Raw genomic sequence first — 20,746 nt, forward strand, 5'->3', positions numbered from 1 at the left:
CCTGGCTCCTGGCTCCTGCCATCGGATCAGCGCGGTGCGCCGGCCGCAGCGCGCCGGCCGCGGCGGCCATTGGAGGGTGAACCAACGGCAAAGGAAGACCTTTCTCTCTGTCTCTCTCTCTCACTGTCCACTCTGCCTGTCAAAAAATAAAAAAAATAAAATAAAATAAAAAATAAAAAATAAAAAATAAATGAATTGTTACATAAATACAAAATTGGTGTTATATATCTGACTAAAACCACAAAACTGCATAAAGTGACTTAACAGCAGAAAGAGAAAAGGATACACAATTCAGATGCCCACAATTTATTTTCATGAAATTTCTGAGGCAGAGCTCCTAATCAAGTGGGAAGAGGTTTTAACTCAAGAAAGCCTATGAAGTCTCTTATTGGACTGTTATATATTCCTTTTCATAGGCATTCTTTTCCTGGAATGAACGTATATACTCAACATATAGATGAAAAGTAACTGACAAACTTTTTTTTAAAAATGTATCTCATCATTTACTAGATATAATTATTTCATTTAAAGAGTACCAAGAGAAGGCTAACTTAAAGACTAGGAGACACTTAACAATGAGTCTATATGATTTTTTTAATGCAAAAAAGGAATACTTTACCCCCAAAAGAGGCTGAATAAAAATCCCTGCAAAATACACTGCTCCATACTCTCCTTTCAGTGCAGACTACATTGTAGAAACAAAATCTCTCTTAGAGAACTAGTTGTGAGAAATAGTGACTATCCCTAAAGATATTACACTCTTTATTTTGTACTACTTAAGAAGTCAATATTCCTAAGATTTAGCTTTGGGGGAAAAAAATGAGCCTTTCGAATTTTAACCTAGGTCAGTGTAGTTGACTGGCATTAAGAACAGAAGGGCTCAAGCATTTATCTATGCTTTTTCTTGTAGGTTGAAAAGTCCTTTCAGTCTGTTCCAAACTATAATAGTTGCAAGCCTCTGGGCAGATGTGAAGAAGCCTGGTGATGAAGCACAGATTAGGTTCTTCCCTTTACCCATTTAACTTATATTAAGAAGCACCCAAACTGGAGCCAAATTTTCAAAAGGTAATGAAACAGCAGGAACTATAATTTAATCACACCATATTACACTATGTAACATTCTATATTTTGCCTGTTGATATGTAACATAGTTAAGCTTATTACAAGCATTATTTCCTAAGACTATGGTATAACTGTTCCTTTTCAAGTATCACCGTTTATTTCATAGTGTTTATCTAAATTGTAACATTAAGTAAATCAATTATATATATATGTGTATATATATATAATGCATACATTGTGCCATTTCTTCCTACTCATGTTAAGGTATCAAAATCAATTAAGAAATAGTACATGTATTAAAACTGAAACAAGGCTATCAGTGTTGCAGATATATGACTGAGTAGGTCAACAGCGTTTTCCCTTAAAAAGAAGGTAATTTCATCAGAAAGGCTCCTATAGTATTAGATTAGCATTATTTTAGCAGCAGCTGGTCTTTAGGACAAACCAAAAGTTTCATGCAACAAAAACACATTACTCTGAAAGCTATTAGTCCACATTACCAATAAAAGAAGCAAACTGCTGGTGTCACCTTCACATAAAAGTGTTCATTTTTCTCTTTCAATCTGTGATTTAGTTCATTTATGTGATGACAACAGAGCTTTAGAGTTCTCATGGTACATCAACGAGGTGGACTTATTTGTTCAGGAACCTCTTATTTAATATTTAAATTATAACAATACAATAACTAGAAAAAAGTCAGTGCCTCAGTGGCTTTTAACCACATCAATTTAAATTTCTTTCAAAATAATGATGCATCTAAATCCATACTTCTGTAACAATAGTGCAATATGGTAGCCTTTCCTAAATAAAGGAACTGAGGTTTATCCAAGTAGAGGCTTTAAATAAAGGAGATTGTTCCAATTACATATCTTGTAAAATATATCAGGATATCTTAAATTGATTTATAAATCTAAATGTGGCTAAAGCTTCATGTAAGCCGGAATGGAAATGAACAGGTAGGTGCACTCAGTATAAAACACTCTTCAAAACTACTCCAAGAAACAAATGACAGAAAGTGGTTAAGAACAACTGAACAACTGTTGTGTGTACCAGATGTAAAAGAAGAATGGACCCTGGGGTTACTTGCACTATTTGAATTATATGAAGGTAAATTAACACTTAGTCCACTTCCATCTCTGCAGAAGACTTAGTATGCTGTGAGCTATCTTTTGTTGTATCTGGTTTAGTTTCAGTTCCACTCTGTCCATCCATTGGTCCATTGTGTTCACTATTAGCTTTTGCTTTGTCCTCAGCAACTTCTACTTTTGGTTTGGGCTTGTAAATGATGGGGTTACAGAAATTATCCAGTTCCTAAAGACAAAAAGAAATTTATTACATTACAATACTACAGAACAATTACCATTAACTTTCTAAATTACACATTAACATTCTAAATTTCCATATAATTCCACATTCCTGAAATCATTAGTTCAGCTAGATAACCAACTATGTCTTCAATGCCTCATGAGGATTTACCTTCTGGGCTGGTATATTTCTACGGCAATCAGAAACTACTGAAATCTTTAAATTTTTTTTTTTTTTAATTTGAGAGGAACAGGGTCAGAGAGCGACCGAGCACACTCCCATCCACTGGTTTACTCCCCAAATGCTTTCAATGGCTGGTGTTGGAGCCAGGAGCCAGGAGCCAGAATTCAATCCAGGTCTCCTATGTAGGTGGTAAGGACCTAATCACTTGAGCCATAACCTGTTGCCCCTCCCAGGTTGTGCATTAGTAGGAAATTGGAATCAGGAGCCTGAGTTGGGAACCAAATCCATGTATTCTGATGTGAGATGTGGGCATCTTAACACTAGGCAAAATGCATACCCCTGTTGAATCTTTAATTAAAGTTTTTACAGCTAACCTTTCTAAAATTTGTTTCCTCATAATTTAAACACAGTTTACTTTGCCAGCAATAACTATAAATTCTTCCGTTAAATTATGTCTACTGCTTTGTTATGAGAATTACTTCAAATAATACCTATCCCATAAATTGAAATTTCTCTAGATTATTAAAGGAACAGTTTTAATAAATGTAGTCATATAAACACACATACTAGCAAAGTAGCCTTTTCTGTTAGAGAAAAAAGGCAATGAATATAAAATATATCTTAATAATTTAAATGAAAATAATATATTTTCAATTTCCTTATATTTTACACAGAAATAAAAGATCATTACATAAAACTAACCAGACTTATAAACCTTTTAAGATCAGTGCCACAGAGATTGGGGTAATTATGGAAAGACAGGGAATAATACCCTCATGTGGAAGGATATTTTCCTGGCAAACTGCTCTTGTCACACCCTGCATCTCATCTCATTAGTAGTAAATTATGTATCATAGCTTCTTGACAAAACTTTTTCAAAATTAAAGTATTCATTGCTTAACTAATTATAAAAATAATATGTGCTTTTGTTAAAAAAAAACCCAATACCCCAAAACATACTAAGATTAAAAAAATCACTCTATCTCCTATAGATTTTTTGATGAACACTCTTCTAAATGTATATTTGTACATACCCATAATAAACAAACATATTAACCTATGAACACTCAAATTTATACAAGTGAGATAATTTTATTTGGGTTCTGTAATGTTTCCTTTCTCATTTCACAGTATGTTAACCATATCTTTATATCTGAATCTATCTATTGCTTCACACCTAAAATATTATAATAATCGTACACTATTGTATGGATGCATCAGTTTATTTAACTAGCTTCCTAGTGATAAGTATTTAGGTTATTTCCAACTTTTTTTATTTTTATTTTTTGCTATTACAAGCAAGGGCATGTATCTGCATGCACTTCTACAAGGGGTTAATTTAGAATGAATTTCTAGAATTCTGATTTCTGAGTAAAATGGTATACTCACTTTAAACTTCTGTATATATTCTGACATAATGTCCCAGGAAAGTTGCAACAAATTTAGCCAAATCATTGAGGGCAGCATCCATTTTTAAACCCTTGCCAACTAAGGCAAGGATTATAAATGTAAACACAACCAAATCAAATGGGTGAAAAAAAAATCTGGATTTAATTTTTTTTTTTTTTTTTTTTTTGACAGGCAGAGTGGACAGTGAGAGAGAGAGAGACAGAGAGAAAGGTCTTCCTTTGCCGTTGGTTCACCCTCCAATGGCCGCCGCGGCCAGCGCGATGCGGCCGGCGCACCGCGCTGATCCGATGGCAGGAGCCAGGAGCCAGGTGCTTTTCCTGGTCTCCCATGGGGTGCAGGGCCCAAGCACCTGGGCCATCCTCCACTGCACTCCCTGGCCACAGCAGAGGGCTGGTCTGGAAGAGGGGCAACCGGGACAGAATCCGGCGCCCCGACCGGGACTAGAACCCGGTGTGCTGGCGCCGCTAGGCGGAGGATTAGCCTAGTGAGCCGCGGCGCCGGCCTGGATTTAATTTTTTTAAGCAGTGTCCTCAACCATTTAATTTATTGAAAGGAGATGCTGCTATGGTTATTGATTTAGCAGCAACTGTTCTTTTGTTTACAGAGAGTTCTGGTCATTATTTGTTGTTTTGCTCTGTATTGGAAACATAAATAAAGTTTTCTACATTATTTTCAGTCGGGGTTGTGGTATAATGAATGACAGCAGTAATATGCATAGTGTCCTTATGGAATCTGTCTCCAGGGGGAAATGAACTTTTGGTTCTTTCCAATATCCGTGATTACTTTAAGGGTGTGCATAGGAGCCAATGGAGACTCAAGAAGGATGTAAATAAGCAAATACATAGACCAAGTGCTTCTTAGGTTCACAAAAGTAATCCTTTACCACTGAACTCCATTGTCATGGGGGGCTCAATGAAGGCTAACCAATCTGATGCATGCATCAGCAGTAATTCCATAGAATGGCACTTGAAAAATAGCCAGTGCCAAACCCATCAGGTTCCCAATAAGACAGACCAAACTCTGGAGAAATTTCTGGCTTGAACTTTTTCTAGCATCTTGAAAGTGCTTGAGAGCCATAAATAAGCCATATGGATTGCCAGGCCATCATACACACCATCATCATGAGAAAGATGGAAATAGTATTGCCTGCCATGTACATGATGAAGAGGTTCATGGGAATCTGTTTTAGGGGACCCAAGGCAATGTCCCAGCAGCACTTCTCCACCAGGATCTGGTCTGTCTCTTGCACACTAGTATTAGGCAGTTGCTTGTCCAAGTAACCAACTGGGTACAATGAGTCTCCCTGGGCACTATTCCAGTCACTTTGGCCCCTGCAACCTTCTCCAGGCCCTCTCAACTCAGTGGCCCACTGGAAGCATAGGCCTTGGTTCACGACTAGGCCTCCTTAGGCCGTCATGACAATGACCACTTACTAAAGCCGGGAAGCTTCTCAACCCTAATCATACCCCTGCCACAGATCCACTGGCATCCCTAACTTCTGGGTCTTGCTCTCCCTCTGCATTTCTTACATTAGTGATGAGGATGAGTATCTTTTCATATATTTATTAGATACCTACTTCTTCTTTTGTCAATTGCTTATCCAATGCCTTTATTTGTTTTTTATTTGGATACCAATCTTTATTATAATAAATTTTTGTCCCCATGTATTTCATGTGTCTTCTACAACTTTTAACATTTTCATTATCATTTTTTTAAACTAGAAAGTTTGTCTCACAAGTAAGATTTTACCGTGAAAGTTCACATATTTCAAATGACATCAAGGACAAATCTATACAGCAAAATTTTACAGTGAACATTTTAGAGGTTTCATCCAACCTGTAAGTCTAAATTATTTAACAGTCAGAAGTCATCACATTGTTTTATTTCATTTTGTATTACCCTTGAAATTTAAAAACCAGTCTTGTGTGACACATTAAATGAAGGAACAGAAATATCTCACACCAAGAATATATATTTTAAAATTTTGTAGCCAAACTAAAGATTACCCTCAAGCTTGTTTTTTTGTAAGTTCTCCTGCATGTTATTTCTCTAAGTATTACTCCTACTGAACAAGCTTAGTCCCTGGACCCAATAAAAAAGGAACTGTACTTTACCTTTGATTTTGCAACTATTTCTGAAACTTTTACCACAGGATCTTGGGTGAGACTTAGTTTGTTCTGTGCATTCATCTTACTGTTCAGCCAACTCATGGCATCACTGATATATTTTTCAACTTTTTCCATTTCAGCAGGATCCAAATGATCATATCTTTCATCCTATTAAAAACAAGCTTAATTTAATGTAACTTATATATCAGTAAGCACCAGTTAATTCATTATTTCTGCTTAAAAGATTTATACTCTTACACTTCACATATACACTTACGTGTACCTCACAAATACCCATGTGAAGAAATCATACAGGAATATAACATAACTGAAGAAACTGGGAGAAAAGGTAACATTTCTGGGCTTAAAAAGGAAAGGTTTTCGGAATTTAGGTTTGCAAAAACAATGATCAGTAGATAATATGCAAGAGGAGAGCACTCAGCCAAGAAAGAAGCTGCAATATAATGGAATTTGTTAGAAAATAAGGAGAAACTAGGGGAGCTAGAATACAGCAAGCTAGATAGAAAATTCTAAATATACAGCAGATAATGCAAGTTTTCTTGTTAAGAAGGAGAATGACATAATAAAATTCTATTCAAAACAGAGATGTCAATGGCTACATATAAAACACAACCTAAGAAGTCACAGAACCAGAAATAAATGGCATTAACAGAGGATCTCCTGACAGGCTATAGATCAGACAAGGAAAATAAAGGGAAAGAAAATGAAAGAACACCCTAGAGTCAAGGAAACAGGAAGACAGTGATGCCATTTTTAAAGCCATAAATCTTCCTCAGATATATCTGCTTTCTGCTTGTATGCTTACAAATTATGCATCCATCATCTTTGACTTAATTTCTAGGCCACCATATTGTCTTGAATTTCCTCCTACATCATGAATCACATACCTTTTAAAAATTTTTATATAAGTTATACAAGTTTCAAGTATTTCACGTATATTTAGGAACATTGTGATACTTCAAACCCCACCCTCCCTCCTGCCCACACTACAGCTCTTCTTCCTCCTCCCTTTCCCATTCCCACTCTTAATTTTTACAAAGATCTATTTTCAGTTTACTTATTGATTGCACAGTTAACCCTACACTAAGTAAAATAGTTCAACAAACAATATGAAGAAAAAAAAACACTGTTCCTCAACGGAAGAGACAAGGGCTGTAAACAATCACTAAATCTAAAAAAATGTCCATTTCACTGTAATAATTACATTTTAGGTATTCTATTAGTTATCTAGATCAGATAAAACATATGACATACATCATTTGGGGACTGGCTGATATCACTAAGTATAATGGTTTCTAGTTTCATCCATCTTGTTGCAAAAGACAGGATTTCATTTTTTCTTTGTTACTGAGTAGTACTCCATAGCGTGTATATATCATAATTTCTTTATCTAAGCAACAGTTGATGGACATCTTGTTTGATTCCATATCTTAGCTATTGTGAATTGTGCTGCAATGATCATGGGAATATAGATGACTATTTCAAATGCTGACTTCTTTTGATTTGAGTAAATTCCCAGGAGTGGGATGGCTGGATCATATGGTATGTCTACATTCAAATTTCTGAGGTATATGCATACTGTCTTCCACTATGGCTACACCAGTTTACATTCCCACCAACAGTGGATTAGGGTATCTTTTTCCCCACATTCTCACCAGCATTTGTTATTTGTTGATTTCTGTATTAGAGCCATTCTATCTAGAGTGAGGTAAAATCTCACTGTGGTTTTGATTTGCATTTCCCTGATGGCTAGTGATCCTTACCATTTTTTCAAGTGTCCTTTGGCCATTTGAATTTCCTCTTTTGAAAAACACCTGTTCAAGTCTTTTGCCCAATTCTAACTGGATTTTTGTTTTCTTGTTCTTGACTTTGAGTTCTTTATGGATTCCGTTTGTTAACTCTTTATCAGCTGCATAGCTTGCAAATATTTTTTCCCATTCTGTCAGTTGCCCCTTTACTTTGCTGAGTGTTTCTTTTACAGTGCAGAAGTTTCTCAGGTTGATGTAATATCATCTGTCAATTTTGGCTTTGATTGCCTGTGCTTCTGGGGTCTTTTCTAATAAATCTTTTCCAATAAATCCAATAATTTTATTTGGATTCTGTAATGTTTCCTTTTTCATTTCACAGTATGTTAACACATCTTTATATCTGAATCTATCTACTGCTGCATATTTAAAATAGTATAATAATTGTACACTATTGTATGGATGCATCAATTTATTTACCTAGCTTCCTAGTGATAAGTATTTAGGTTGTTTCAACTTTTTTTTTTTTTTTTCTACTATAAGCAAGGGCATGTATCTGCATGCACTTCTGCAATGGTTACTTTAGGATGAATTTCTAGAACTGTGATTTATTGGAAAAGACCCCAGAAGCTATGATATGTAAGTTATGACACCCATGCCTAAATGTTTCTGATACTAGTTTCTCCTACCCACTGATAGAGTTTTAATATTAATGATAAAAACCAGGGGGTTAAAATGAATATTTACTTAAGAGTCGGGATCCAGGAAGCCTGTCCTGCAGGCCAAATCCAATCATAAGGTTTTGTGGAAGATAAACATGCCCATTTGTTTACATACTATCTGTATTTGATGTTGCACTACACAGGCAGTGATGAATAGTTCTACAGACATAGTATGGAATGAAAAGCCTACAATATTTATTTTTGTTAAAGGAAAAATATGCTAATTCCTGGTTTAAAGGAGGAAAATAATAAACTTAGTTTTGCAAAATCACACTGTTACATCCAAATGGAGATATCATTTACATTAACTATGTACTTGAGCCTTAAAGGAAAGGTTAAGGTAATACAGATATGGATATATATATATACACAAAAGGAGAAAGGATATAGGGAATTAGAGATGACTAATGAATTGCAAGGCAAAGAACAACTGAAAGAAAGAAAAAAGAAGTTAGGAACAAAATAAATCTAAAGTCCAGTCTCAAAGAGGCCTGAAATTAAAAAAAAAAAAAAAAAAAAAAAAGACCCAAGATGACATTTTTCTCTGTATAAAGAGCATGAAAATGAACTCTCTAAGAAGAAAAAACTGGAAGTGGTCATTGAATTAGCTTATAATATGGTTTCAGGGAATTCTAAAAGATTAAATACACTTACCTTCACTGTATCTCATTTTATCTGACTAATTCCTCAGACACCCACAACTGGGGCTGATCTGAGCAAAGCTGGAAGACGGGAACCCCATCCAGCTCTCTCACTTGGGTAGCAGGGACCCCACTATCTGAGCCATCATCTGCTGCCTCCCAGGGTCTGCGTTAGCAGAAAGCTGGCATCAGTACACAAAGCTGGGTATCAAAACCCAGGCACTCAAAAACGGGACACAGCTTGTCTTAACTGCTAGGCCAAATGCCTGCCTCTACCTTAACTACTTTAAATGTATCATATTCCTTTACTAATAATTCTCCAATTAAAAAAACTTAAAGTTTTGAGTTCTGTACACGAAATCTCTGGAATCTGGCAGCAAAAACTGCAATAGCTTGATAGTTGAGAACTTTTAAGATAATTTCTCACCCTTTCCATGGACCACACACACGCCCCGTCATCACAGTTGGTTCTTTAATTCAGTACCTTGTTTCTGTACGCTTCTATCACTTTCATGACGAGCTGAATCTTTTTCCCCAAGTCATTTAAAGCTTTCGGTCTCTCTTCATGTTCCATGTACCTCATTTGAATAGGTTGGCCATATTTCTGTTAACCCAAGAAATGTTTTAAAAAGAAAAAAATGTTACTGAGTTTTAATAGAAAACAAATTTTATTGGTTCCTTGGCAATAAATAGGAGAAAAGATGGGCAGATCAACATTATGTCCCATTTATTTCCCTACAAGGAAGTGGCTATTTTCTTACACAATACTAAACAGGGATGCCTAACTCAAGTCTAACCTTTGTTTCTCATTCTTTACAATTACTTCCTGATTCTTCCCAAATACAAAGTCCCAATGTAAACTTTAATTTTTTCAAAGCTGGTGTTAAAACTTTACAAAACTATTAAAATGTAGTTACTGGAAAATCCTGATAGTTACTATTATTTTTATGATCATTAGATTAAAATGTGTACTGCATTACAAGTATATCTTTTTTCTCCTGCAAGTGCTTAGATAGGGGAGCTTCTAAGTGTTCTAATGGGCAGCCTCTTACTTTGGAAAGAGAAACACATTAGGATGAAACAACTGTTTTTATTTTAAATTCTTTTATATACTGAGATAAAAATCTATTTTAGAATAATTTTCAATTTGCCAAAAAGTTAAACTAACAGAACAAGACACTTCTCACTACTTTTCTCTAATGTTAACATCTCATGGAATGATTTGTCTTAACTGAGAAATCAACACTGGTACATCGTTATTAACTGAACCCAAGCCTTTATTCACATTTTATCTTTTTAGAAAATACTTATTTCAAAGGCAGAGGGAGAGATAAAGATACCTATCCACTGGTTCACTCCCTAAATGGCTGCAACAGCCGTATCTGAGCCAAGCAGAAGCCAGGAGCCAGGAACTCCAGCCTGGTGTCCCACATGAGTGCAGGGCCCAAGTAATTTGATCATTTTCTGGTGCTTTCCCAGGCATGAAGTTGGATCAGAAGCAAAACAGCTGGGACTCAAACTGGCACTCTGATATGGGATGCTGAAGTTACAGGTGGCAGCTTAACCTGCACAGCCACAACACTGCCTCTTTGGTATTATCTTTGCTCCAGGATATGATTTTGCATTTGGTATATCTGCATCATATTTTGTATTCTTTAAACATTTTTGAAAGGGAAGCAAGTATTACATTTTTAAAATTCATCTCAAAACAAAAGCCTGTCAAAGTGTCTATTACATTCATTTCTATTCTATCCTAGGCTTCTTATCTATTTGAGGCGGAAGAATCCATGTTAGGAGTTGCTGAGAGTTTCAGTTATTGGCTTCCGCTGCTTGGCTGTTCCTAAGGTTTAGAGTATGCACATTTCTCTTACAGAGATGGGATTAAAAACCATACTCACTTAGTTTATTAACTCTTTTGCACCACTTACAATACTATTGCTAGGCCTAAAGGGCTGCCTTCTCCCATGTTCTAAAAATTATTATCATTCAGCATCTCTGTAATCTCTTATTAACTTAAAGAATGGTTCAGGGAACTGCAGCGTATCACTTGAAAGCGTGTTAACATGAAGAAGCATGGGTCCATCTCATCACCTGGAGAATCAGAATCTGCACTGCAGTAACAACCCAGGTAATTCATATGCACATTTACAGCACTGTTTGACTGAAATATACTTTAATTCTTCTAAAATAAACTTCTAATCTCTTAAAGAATTTTTACTTGCTTTCATTTTACTTAAAAGGCAGACAGAGAGATCTTCCATCTGCTAGTTCACTCCCTAAATGCCTGCAACAGCTAGGGGTTGGCCAGGTGGAATCCAGGAGCCAGGAATTCAATAAACCAGGTCTACCCACATGGGTGGCAGGGACCCAGCCACTGCAATCATCATCTGCTGCCCTCCCTGCGTGTATATTAGTAAGCAGCCTGACTGGAAGCGGAGCTGGGACTTAAAACCAGTCACTCTTGATACTAGATTAGGTCATCCTACCCCACTGCTCCAAATACATTCCTTCCCCCAAAACTAAAACAAACAAAAAGACCCTTTCTAATCTCTTATTTTCTTCAGGGTGATGTGAAGGTTGGTTGGCAAGCATAGAGAAAGGAGCCAACAAGGGTTCTTTCCTTAGAATTTTACCATTGACCTAGAAAAAGGGGACCTGGCTCTATTTCTTTGTGAAAGGACACTGAAGAGCAGGGTTGCTACTTTTGCAGTCCTTGGCTTGTCAGGTGTACTAATCAGTTGCATAGTGTAATACAACAGGCCAATGTGGTATTATTTCCCAAAGTCAGAGCAGTGAAGGATGAAAGAAACAGAGGAAGGGTGACTCCTCTAATGGACATGGAGGGATTAAGTTTATTAACTCATCACTTTTTAAAGACAACACAGTAATATATAGCTTATGTAAAAGTAACACTTTGGTCATGTGTTAGAAATTTACATATTGAGTATTCATAATATGCATGATTATGCCTTTTTTTTTTTTTTTTGACAGGCAGAGTGGACTTTGAGAGAGAGAGACAGAGAGAAAGGTCTTCCTTTGCCCTTGGTTCACCCTCCAATGGCTGCCATGGCTGGCACACTGCAGCCGGCACATCGCACTGATCCGAAGCCAGGAGCCAGGTGCTTCTCCCGGTCTCCCATGCGGGTGCAGGGCCCAAGCACTTGGGCCATCCTCCACTGCACTCCCGGGCCATAGCAGAGAGCTGGCCTGGAAGAGGGGCAACTGGGACAGAATCCGGCGCCCCGACTGGGACTAGAACCTGGTGTGCCGGCGCCCCAAGGCAGAGGATTAGCCTAGTGAGCCTCGGCGCCGGCCATGACTGTGCATTTTTTAAAAAGATTTATTTTATTTGAAAATCAGAGTTACACAGAGAGAGGAGAGGCAGAGAGAGAGAGAGAGAGGGGCCCTCCATTCAATGGTTCACACCCCAAATGGCTTTAACAGCCTGAGCTGCACCGATCCAAGCCAGGAGCTAGGAGCTTCTTCCAGGTCTCCCATGCTGGTGCACAGGCCCAAGGACTTTGGCCATCTTCCACTGATTTCCCAGGCCACAGCAGAGAGCTGGATCAGAAGTGGAGCAGAAGGGCCTCGAACCGGCACCCATATGGGATGCTGGCACTTCAGGCCAGGGCGTTAACCCACTGTGCCACAGCACTGGCCCCAATGATTATGCATTATTAGATTTCAACTATCAAGTAGCATTGCTTAGTTCTCAAAAATGCCTTTAAACTTAGAACACTATTCTTACACATCTTTCATATAATCATTTTTCAAATATTTATTAAAAACATACAAACCAAGCACTCCTACAACTGGGTATATAGCCACTGAAAATGAAATCATTATGTTTAAATTTTTTTTTAATTTTTTTTAAATTTTATTTATTTATTTATTTTATTTTTTTTTTTTTGACAGGCAGAGTGGACAGTGAGAGAGAGAGACAGAGAGAAAGGTCTTCCTTTGCCGTTGGTTCACCCTCCAATGGCCGCCACGGCCAGCGCGCTGCGGCCGGCGCACCGCGCTGATCCGATGGCAGGAGCCAGGAGCCAGGTGCTTTTCCTGGTCTCCCACGGGGTGCAGGGCCCAAGCACCTGGGCCATCCTCCACTGCACTCCCTGGCCACAGCAGAGGGCTGGCCTGGAAGAGGGGCAACCGGGACAGAATCCGGCGCCCCGACCGGGACTAGAACCCGGTATGCCGGCGCCACAAGGCGGAGGATTAGCCTAGTGAGCCGCGGCGCCGGCCAATATGTTTAAATTTTATCTGTATTCATATTTCACGATAGTTTTATGGCCAACAGCCAAGAGATGTCCACTAAGGATGAATAGATATGCACAATGTGGTATGTATACACAATGGAATACTATTAGGCCTTTAAAATAAGAAGGAAATATTGGGGCCACCATTGTGACCCAGTGGATTAAACCACTGCTTGCAACACTGGCTTCCCATATGAGTGCCAGTTAGAGTCCTGGCTGCTCCACTTCTGATCTAACTCTGCTATAAAATGCACCTGGGAAGGCAGTGGAAGATGGCTCAAGTCCTTGGGCCCCTGTACCCACATGAGAGATTGGGAAGAAGCTCCTGGCTCCTAGCTTTGGCCTAGCCCAGCCCTGGCCATTGTGGGTATTTGGGGATTGAACCAGCAGATGGAAAATCAACCTCTCTCTCTCTCTCACTCTCTCTCTGTATCTCTGCCTTTCAAACTAAATAATAAATCTTTAAAAAAAAAAAAAAAAAAAAGGAGCGGCTGGTGCTGTGGCCTAGCAAGTAAAGCCACTGCCTGCAGTGCCAGCATCCCCTGTGGGCATCGGTTCGAGTCCCAGCTGCTCCACTTCCAATCCGGCTCTCTGCTGTGGCCTGGGAAAGCAGTAGAAGATAGCCCAAGCCCTTGGGCCCCTGCATCTGCGTGGGAAGACCCAGAGGAAGTTCCTGGTTCCTGCCTTCGGATCGGTGCAGCTCTGGCCGTTGTGGCCAATTGGGGGGTGAACCAGCAGATGGAAGACCTCTCTCTCTGCCTCTCTTCTCTACGTGTAACTCTGACTTTCAAGTAAAATAAATAAATCTTTTTTTCATTTTTTTTTTTTTTTTAAAGGAGTAGAGAGTGGAATGGTGAGGGAGGGATGGGGAAAATGTTAGTCAAGGACACAAAATTTCAGATAGACAAGAGAAGTTATGTCCAAGAGGTCTACTGGTAGGGCTGGTGTTGTGCTGCAGGAGGTTAGGCTACCGCTTTTGATGCTGGCATCCCATATCAAAGTGCTAGTTAGAGTACTGGCTATTCCTCTTCCAATCCAGCTCTCTGCTGATGTGCCTGGGAAAGCAGCAGAGAATGGCTCAAGTCCTTGGGCCCCTGCTATCCATGTGGAAGACCTGGATAAAGTTCCTGGCTCCTGGCTTCAGCCTAGTCCAACCCTGGCCATTGCAGCCATTTAGGGAATAAACCAGAATATGGAAGATCTCTTTCTCTTTCTCTCTCTTTGCCACTCTGCCTTTTCAAATAAATAAATCTTAAAAAACTAAGGAATCTATTGCAATAATGGTGACTACAGGTAGCAACACTATTTTGTAAATCTGAAAATTGCCGAGATTTAGTTTAACAAAAAAAGATAATGCACATTTAAAGAGTTTGATTTAGCCATTCCATAATGTATTTACATATATTTATTAAAATACCATGTCATATACCACAAGCATATACAACTAGTACTTATTAATTAAAATAAATACTGTGCTTTCACACATAATTTTTTAGGAAGTACTAAAAAGAACTTTAAAAAATTTACCTTCAGTTCTTGAAGCTTATCCACATAAACTTGTTTAGGTTGGTCCTCTCCTTCTTCATAAAGCCAATTTTCTGTGTCTTCCAATATTGCAGATAGTTTATTCATGTCCTAGTTATACATTTAAGAGGTACTAATTAAAAATGCTTTCCTTAGAAATAAGAGTAATTATGTAAGGAAAGAATGGTTTTAAAGTATAATGGATTAAATTTCATTTTTTTTGACTTTGTATTCAAAAGCATATTTTTCATCACAGTCTACAATTTGGAAAAATAACTAAGAATAATCTCCATATGGGCTGAAGAAGACTGACAACGATAATTGGTACACTTATTTATGAAATTCTAGCATTTTCAATTAAACACTGAAATATTTCTAATAAAGATTATTAAAGTTAGACTTACTTCTGGAGTGATGAATTTTTCATAGACAGTGCCCAGCTTGTCTCTAAAATCATATACATATTCTTCAACAGCATTCTTAGCATCATTTCTTTCTTTCTCTAATTTATCTTGCATTATCATCTTCCCCTGTTCAAAAAGTTTCAGATGAGTTGCCATATGAATATTCATTAGGGAAATACAAATCAAAACCACAATGAGATACCATTTCACATCCACTAGGATAATTGTAACATAAAAAAAAAGGAAAATAAATGTTCATCAGTACGTGGAGAAATTGAAGACCTTAATATATTGCTGATGGAAATGTAAAATGTTGCAGCCACTATGAAAACCGGTTCCTCAAAAAGCTAAACACAGAATTACAATTTCACTTGAGATTCATCAATTCCACTCCTGTCATACACTCAAAGGACATGAAAGCGGAGACTCAGATTTGTATGCCATTGTTCACTACACTATTATTCACAATAACCAAAAAGAAACAACCCAAGTGTCTATTAACAGATAAATTATTTTCCCACTGTGGAATTTTACTTAGCCTTAAAGTGGAACAAAAATTCTGATCCATTTTATAACATGGGTGAACCTGGAAATCATTACAGCAAGTAAAATAATCCATACAAAAGAATAAGTATTATATGATTTTATATATGAGTTATCTACATTAGGCAAATTCATAAAGACAGAAAGTAGATTAGAATATACTGGGAATTTGAGAAGGAGAGGAACAGGGAATGATTACTTAATGTTACAGAGTTTGTGTGTGAGGCAATGAGAAAGTTTTGGAAATAGTGCGATGGTTGCAATATTGTGAAATACTGTGAAATGCAATTAATGTCACTGACATTTAAAATGGCACAGTTTATGTCATATTTTATCACAATCTTAAGCATTAACTTGTATACTTTAAATGAATGAATTATGTGGTATATGTGAATTGTATCTCAATAAAGTTGTTAGAAAACAAAACAAAATATAGACTGTGTCACTATATATACTCAGGTTTAAACTCTGGGTTGCTCATTTACCAGCCCAAGGTATCAGTTAATTCACTTAACTGATTTTTCTTATCCTAAAATAGAGAACATTAAGTTTATCTGCTTCATAGGGCTCTTAATAAGATTGATGTAATTCATGTAAAATATTTAGCATAGAGCCTGGCACATAGCTGGTACTGAAAAAAGGTTAGCCTTAGGAGGAAATATAGTATAATGCTTGTGAGGTAGAGCTTTAAAGATTAATTACTTGGTTCTAAATCCAAAGGTTACTCTTCTGACATCAGGTAACAGTTATTTATGCCTCGGTTTCCTCATCCACAAAATGTAATTTCTAACAGTACCTATACTTCATAGGTTTGTTTTGAGGATAAAATACCAAAGTATTTAAGGATGTTAGCAAAAATTACTGTTAACAAAGAAGTGAAAAATAAGCAGATTTTAATACTTTAACAATCCCTATATAAGCTATAATGAATGCACTGATATTGTGAATTGAAAATAGTGACATATTTAACAATTAAGCAAAATCTCACTTTAGAAACAAAATTTTGGGGCCAGCACTGTGGCATAGCGGGTAAAGCCGCTGCCTGGGATGCCGGCATCCCATATGGGTGCCGGTTTGAGTTCTGGCTGCTCCACTTCTGATCCAGCTCTCTGCTATGGCCTGGGAAAGCAGAAGATGGCCCAAGTCTTTGGGCTCCTGTGTCTGCATGGGAGACCCAGAAGAAGCTCCTGGCTCCTGCGTTTGGATCAGCGCAGCTTTGGCCTCTGCAGTCAATTGGGGAGTGGACCAGCAGATGGAAGACCTCTCTCTCTCTCTCTCCTCTGCCTCTTTGTAACTCTGCCTTTCAAATAAATAAATCTTAAAAAAAAAAAAAAAAAAAAAAAGGAACAAAATTTTCCCTAACTGTGCTTCCCTACAACTCAACCCTTTGGGAAAATTAGTTTCAAGACAGATGAATTCTGAATTATTTAGGGGTCCAAGAATGCTTGCTTTATATAAAATGTATCCTTTTACAAAAGACATCCTTTTACCAAAGACATTCTTCTCAGATCTGGAAAAAAATGATGCTGAAATTCATATGGAGGCACAGGAGACCTCGAATAGCTAAAGCAATCTTGTACAACAAAAACAAAGCCGGAGGCACCACAACACCAGATTTCAGGACACACTACAGGGCAGTTATAATCAAAACAGCATGGTACTGGTACAGAAACAGATGGAGAGACCAGTGGAACAGAATAGAAACACCAGAAATCAATCCAAACATCTACAGCCAACTTATATTTGATCAAGGATCTAAAACCAATTCCTAGAGCAACGACAGTCTATTCAACAAATGGTGCTGGGAAAACTGGATTTCCACGTGCAGAAGCATGAAGCAAGACCCTTATCTTACACCTTACACAAAAATCCACTCAACATGGATTAAAGATCTAAATCTACAACCCAACACCATCAAATTATTAGAGAACGTTGGAGAAACCCTGTAAGATATAGGCACAGGCAAAGAGTTCTTAGAGAAGACCCCGGAGGCACAGGCAGTCAAAGCCGAAATTAACAAGATCTTTATAGTGAGACAATTTATGTTTTTCATATAACTAAGACAAAAGCTACTGTACATAGGACATAAGTACAGTTCAGCAAAAAGTAGTTCAATGATGTGCACAATTCTTTATGAGTTATGGACTAGTTCTTCAGGTTTGGGGGATAATTATTAATGTCAACAATATTTTAATATACAGCACCTCCTATTTCAACATCAATGATTTAGATACCTCATTTTCAATGTAGCTATTGAGAAGATCTTGGCCCAGCTGTCTACATAGGCTGCTTTGAATAGGAAGATCAATACTCTTGACTTTTCCTTTTTTAATGTTTTGATTTAATCGGTCTTGTTTGTCTGAGGGAGCTAACTGTAAAAAAAAAAAAAAAAAAAGCCAAGAGAGAAATGTAAATTTCTAAAACTAACAATAAATTTCAGAGTGAAACAGACAAGTAAAATCAAACAAAACTACTACCAAGTATTATACTTAATTTATTAAACACATTATTTTAACTCAGTATTTTACGTTCTATGTATACTAAATTCTACATAAAAATTGAGTGGGAAATGCAAATCAAAACTACAATGACTTATCCATTTTATAATAACTCTGATGGCTGTAATAAAAAATGGCAAGTGTTAGAGAGGATGTGGAGGGATTAAAACCCTCAAACATTAATAACAGAATTATAAAATGTTTGGCAAACAGTTTTTCAAAATGTTAAACACAGCAACACCATATGAAGAGGCAACTCCATTCTTAGGAATATGCTCAAGAAAAATAAAAATTATACACCCACAGAAAAACTTGTACATGATTGTGTATAACAACATTATTCATAATGACAAGAAGGTGAAAATAATTCAAATGTCCATCAACTTATGATGGGTAAATTTAAATGTGGTATGCACTGGCATAATGAAGTATTATTAGGCTATATAACAGAATGAAATACTGACACATTCTACAAGTGGCATGAGCTTCAAAAATATTATGTTTAACGGAAAGAAGTCAGTCACAAAGAACCATATACTGTGTAACCATATTTATATGCAGATCCAGAATAGGCAAATCTATAGAGACAGAAAGCAAATTAGTGACTGCCTAGGGCTGGCAGGAAGAGGGTTGAGGGGAAATAGGTAGTTATTGCTAAAGGGTACAGGGCTTCTTTTGGGGTGATGGAAATGTTCTAAAATTGTGATCATGCTTGCACAATTCTGTGAACATACTAGAAAACATTTAGACAAAAATGTTTCACGTTTTAAATAACTGTAGAGCCTAGGATATAAAATTCAATTTTTGAGGCCAGCATTGCAACACTGAGGGTTAAATCGCCACCTGCGATACCAGCATCCCATATGAGTGCGAGTTTGAGTCCTGGTTGCTCCCCTCTGCTGATTCAATTCCCGGCTAATGGGCCTGGGAGAGCAGTAGCAGATTGCCCAAGTGATTGGGCCCCTACTATGCATGTGAAAGACCTGAATGTAGTTCCAGGTTTCTGGCTTCCACCGGGCCAGCCAGCTATTATGGTCAATTGGGGAGTGAACCAGCAGATGGAAGATATCTTGCTGTGTCTCTTCTCTTCTCTCTGTAACTCTGTCAAATAAATAACTCTTCTTTTCTAAAAAACATTAATATTTACATCTGAGAAAAATACATATAACTTATATAGATTAAATTCTGTGCAAGTTAGAAAAATCTGTTGAAGATGAAAGCTTACAGCTGTAGCCACATTCATCTAGCTGACTGGGGCAGACTCTTATTTGCAATGATTATCTCAGTAAAATAATTACCGTCAATAATAAAGTTGTTATCCTCTGATCTCTAAATTTTACTTTTAAAAACATTTTTGCACAAAGAAAAATATTTCATTATAGCAGCAAAACCAACAGCAGCCAGTGTCAAGCCAGATGGAAAACAAGAATAAAGAACTCCACCCAGGTCTTCTGCAAGGGTGGCAGAGACCCAAGTACTTGAGCCATCACATCGACAGGAACCCGGATCAAAAGAAGAGCCAGGACCCAAACTAGCACTCCTGTGTGTCATACAATCCCAAGGGTGCCTGTGACATATGCCTGCCCTTTATTTATTTATTTATTTATAAATACCATTGAACTTAATTTTTTTGGAAGAGGGGGAGGGGAAAGAGAGGGAGAAGGAGAGGGAAAGGGAGAGGGAGAGAGCGAGCAAGCGAGCGAGAGAGAACCTTTCATCTGCTGGTCCCAAATGTCTGCAACAGACAGAGTTAGGCCAAAGCTGGGAACAGTTACCCAATATCGGCCTTGCCCATGTAGGTGGCAGGAGCCAACTACAGAGCCATCACCTGCTACCTCATAGGGTGTGCATTAGCAGGTGCTGGAATCAAAATGGAGCTGGGACTCAAATGGGATATGAATGTCCCAAGCAGTGTCTTAAATGCTAGTCGAAACATCCACCCTAACATATTGCTAATTTCTTTCTTCATGGGGCTTGTTCCATTTCAAAATTTCTCTGAGATTATATGAGAAAAAAATCACTGAAAAATATATCTTTTCCTATCAAAAAGATAGTTTTTATTGTTAGGGTTCAGATCCAGCTGTTGTAGGCATTTAGGGAGTGAACCAGCAGATGGAAGATCTCTCAAGGCTGATGTTGGGGCACAGCAGGTTAAGCTGTTGCCTGTGACGCCAGAATCCCACATGGGGACTGGTTCATGTCCCTTTTGCTCCATTCACATGATCCACCTCCCCACTAATGTGCCTGGGAAAGTAGCAGAAGATGGCCCAAGTCCTTGGGCCCCTGCACACACGTGGGAGACTCAGAGGAAGATCCTGGCT

General features: G+C 37.7%; 1 protein-coding gene and 1 pseudogene across 1 annotated transcript in view; both read right to left on the minus strand.

Moving 5' to 3' along the window:
- Positions 1 to 290: 290 nt before the first annotated feature.
- The window catches only part of HSPA4L (heat shock protein family A (Hsp70) member 4 like), a 62,376-nt gene continuing 41,920 nt past the window's right edge, over positions 291 to 20,746 (minus strand). Inside the window, exons 14-19 of the mRNA XM_002717242.6 lie at positions 18,162 to 18,299; positions 15,385 to 15,510; positions 14,984 to 15,091; positions 9,682 to 9,801; positions 6,075 to 6,236; positions 291 to 2,373 (exon numbers count right to left, since the gene is read on the minus strand). Coding sequence (XP_002717288.1) covers positions 2,182 to 2,373; positions 6,075 to 6,236; positions 9,682 to 9,801; positions 14,984 to 15,091; positions 15,385 to 15,510; positions 18,162 to 18,299 — 846 coding nt within the window. The 3' untranslated portion in view covers positions 291 to 2,181. The remainder of the gene's footprint in view (positions 2,374 to 6,074; positions 6,237 to 9,681; positions 9,802 to 14,983; positions 15,092 to 15,384; positions 15,511 to 18,161; positions 18,300 to 20,746) is intronic.
- On the minus strand, positions 4,692 to 5,519 carry LOC149125037 (ER membrane protein complex subunit 4 pseudogene; annotated as a pseudogene).

Source organism: Oryctolagus cuniculus, chromosome 8 (assembly GCF_051225735.1).
Source record: "Oryctolagus cuniculus isolate XC-2025 breed Fujian yellow rabbit chromosome 8, ASM5122573v1, whole genome shotgun sequence".
NCBI classification, from domain to species: domain Eukaryota; kingdom Metazoa; phylum Chordata; class Mammalia; order Lagomorpha; family Leporidae; genus Oryctolagus; species Oryctolagus cuniculus.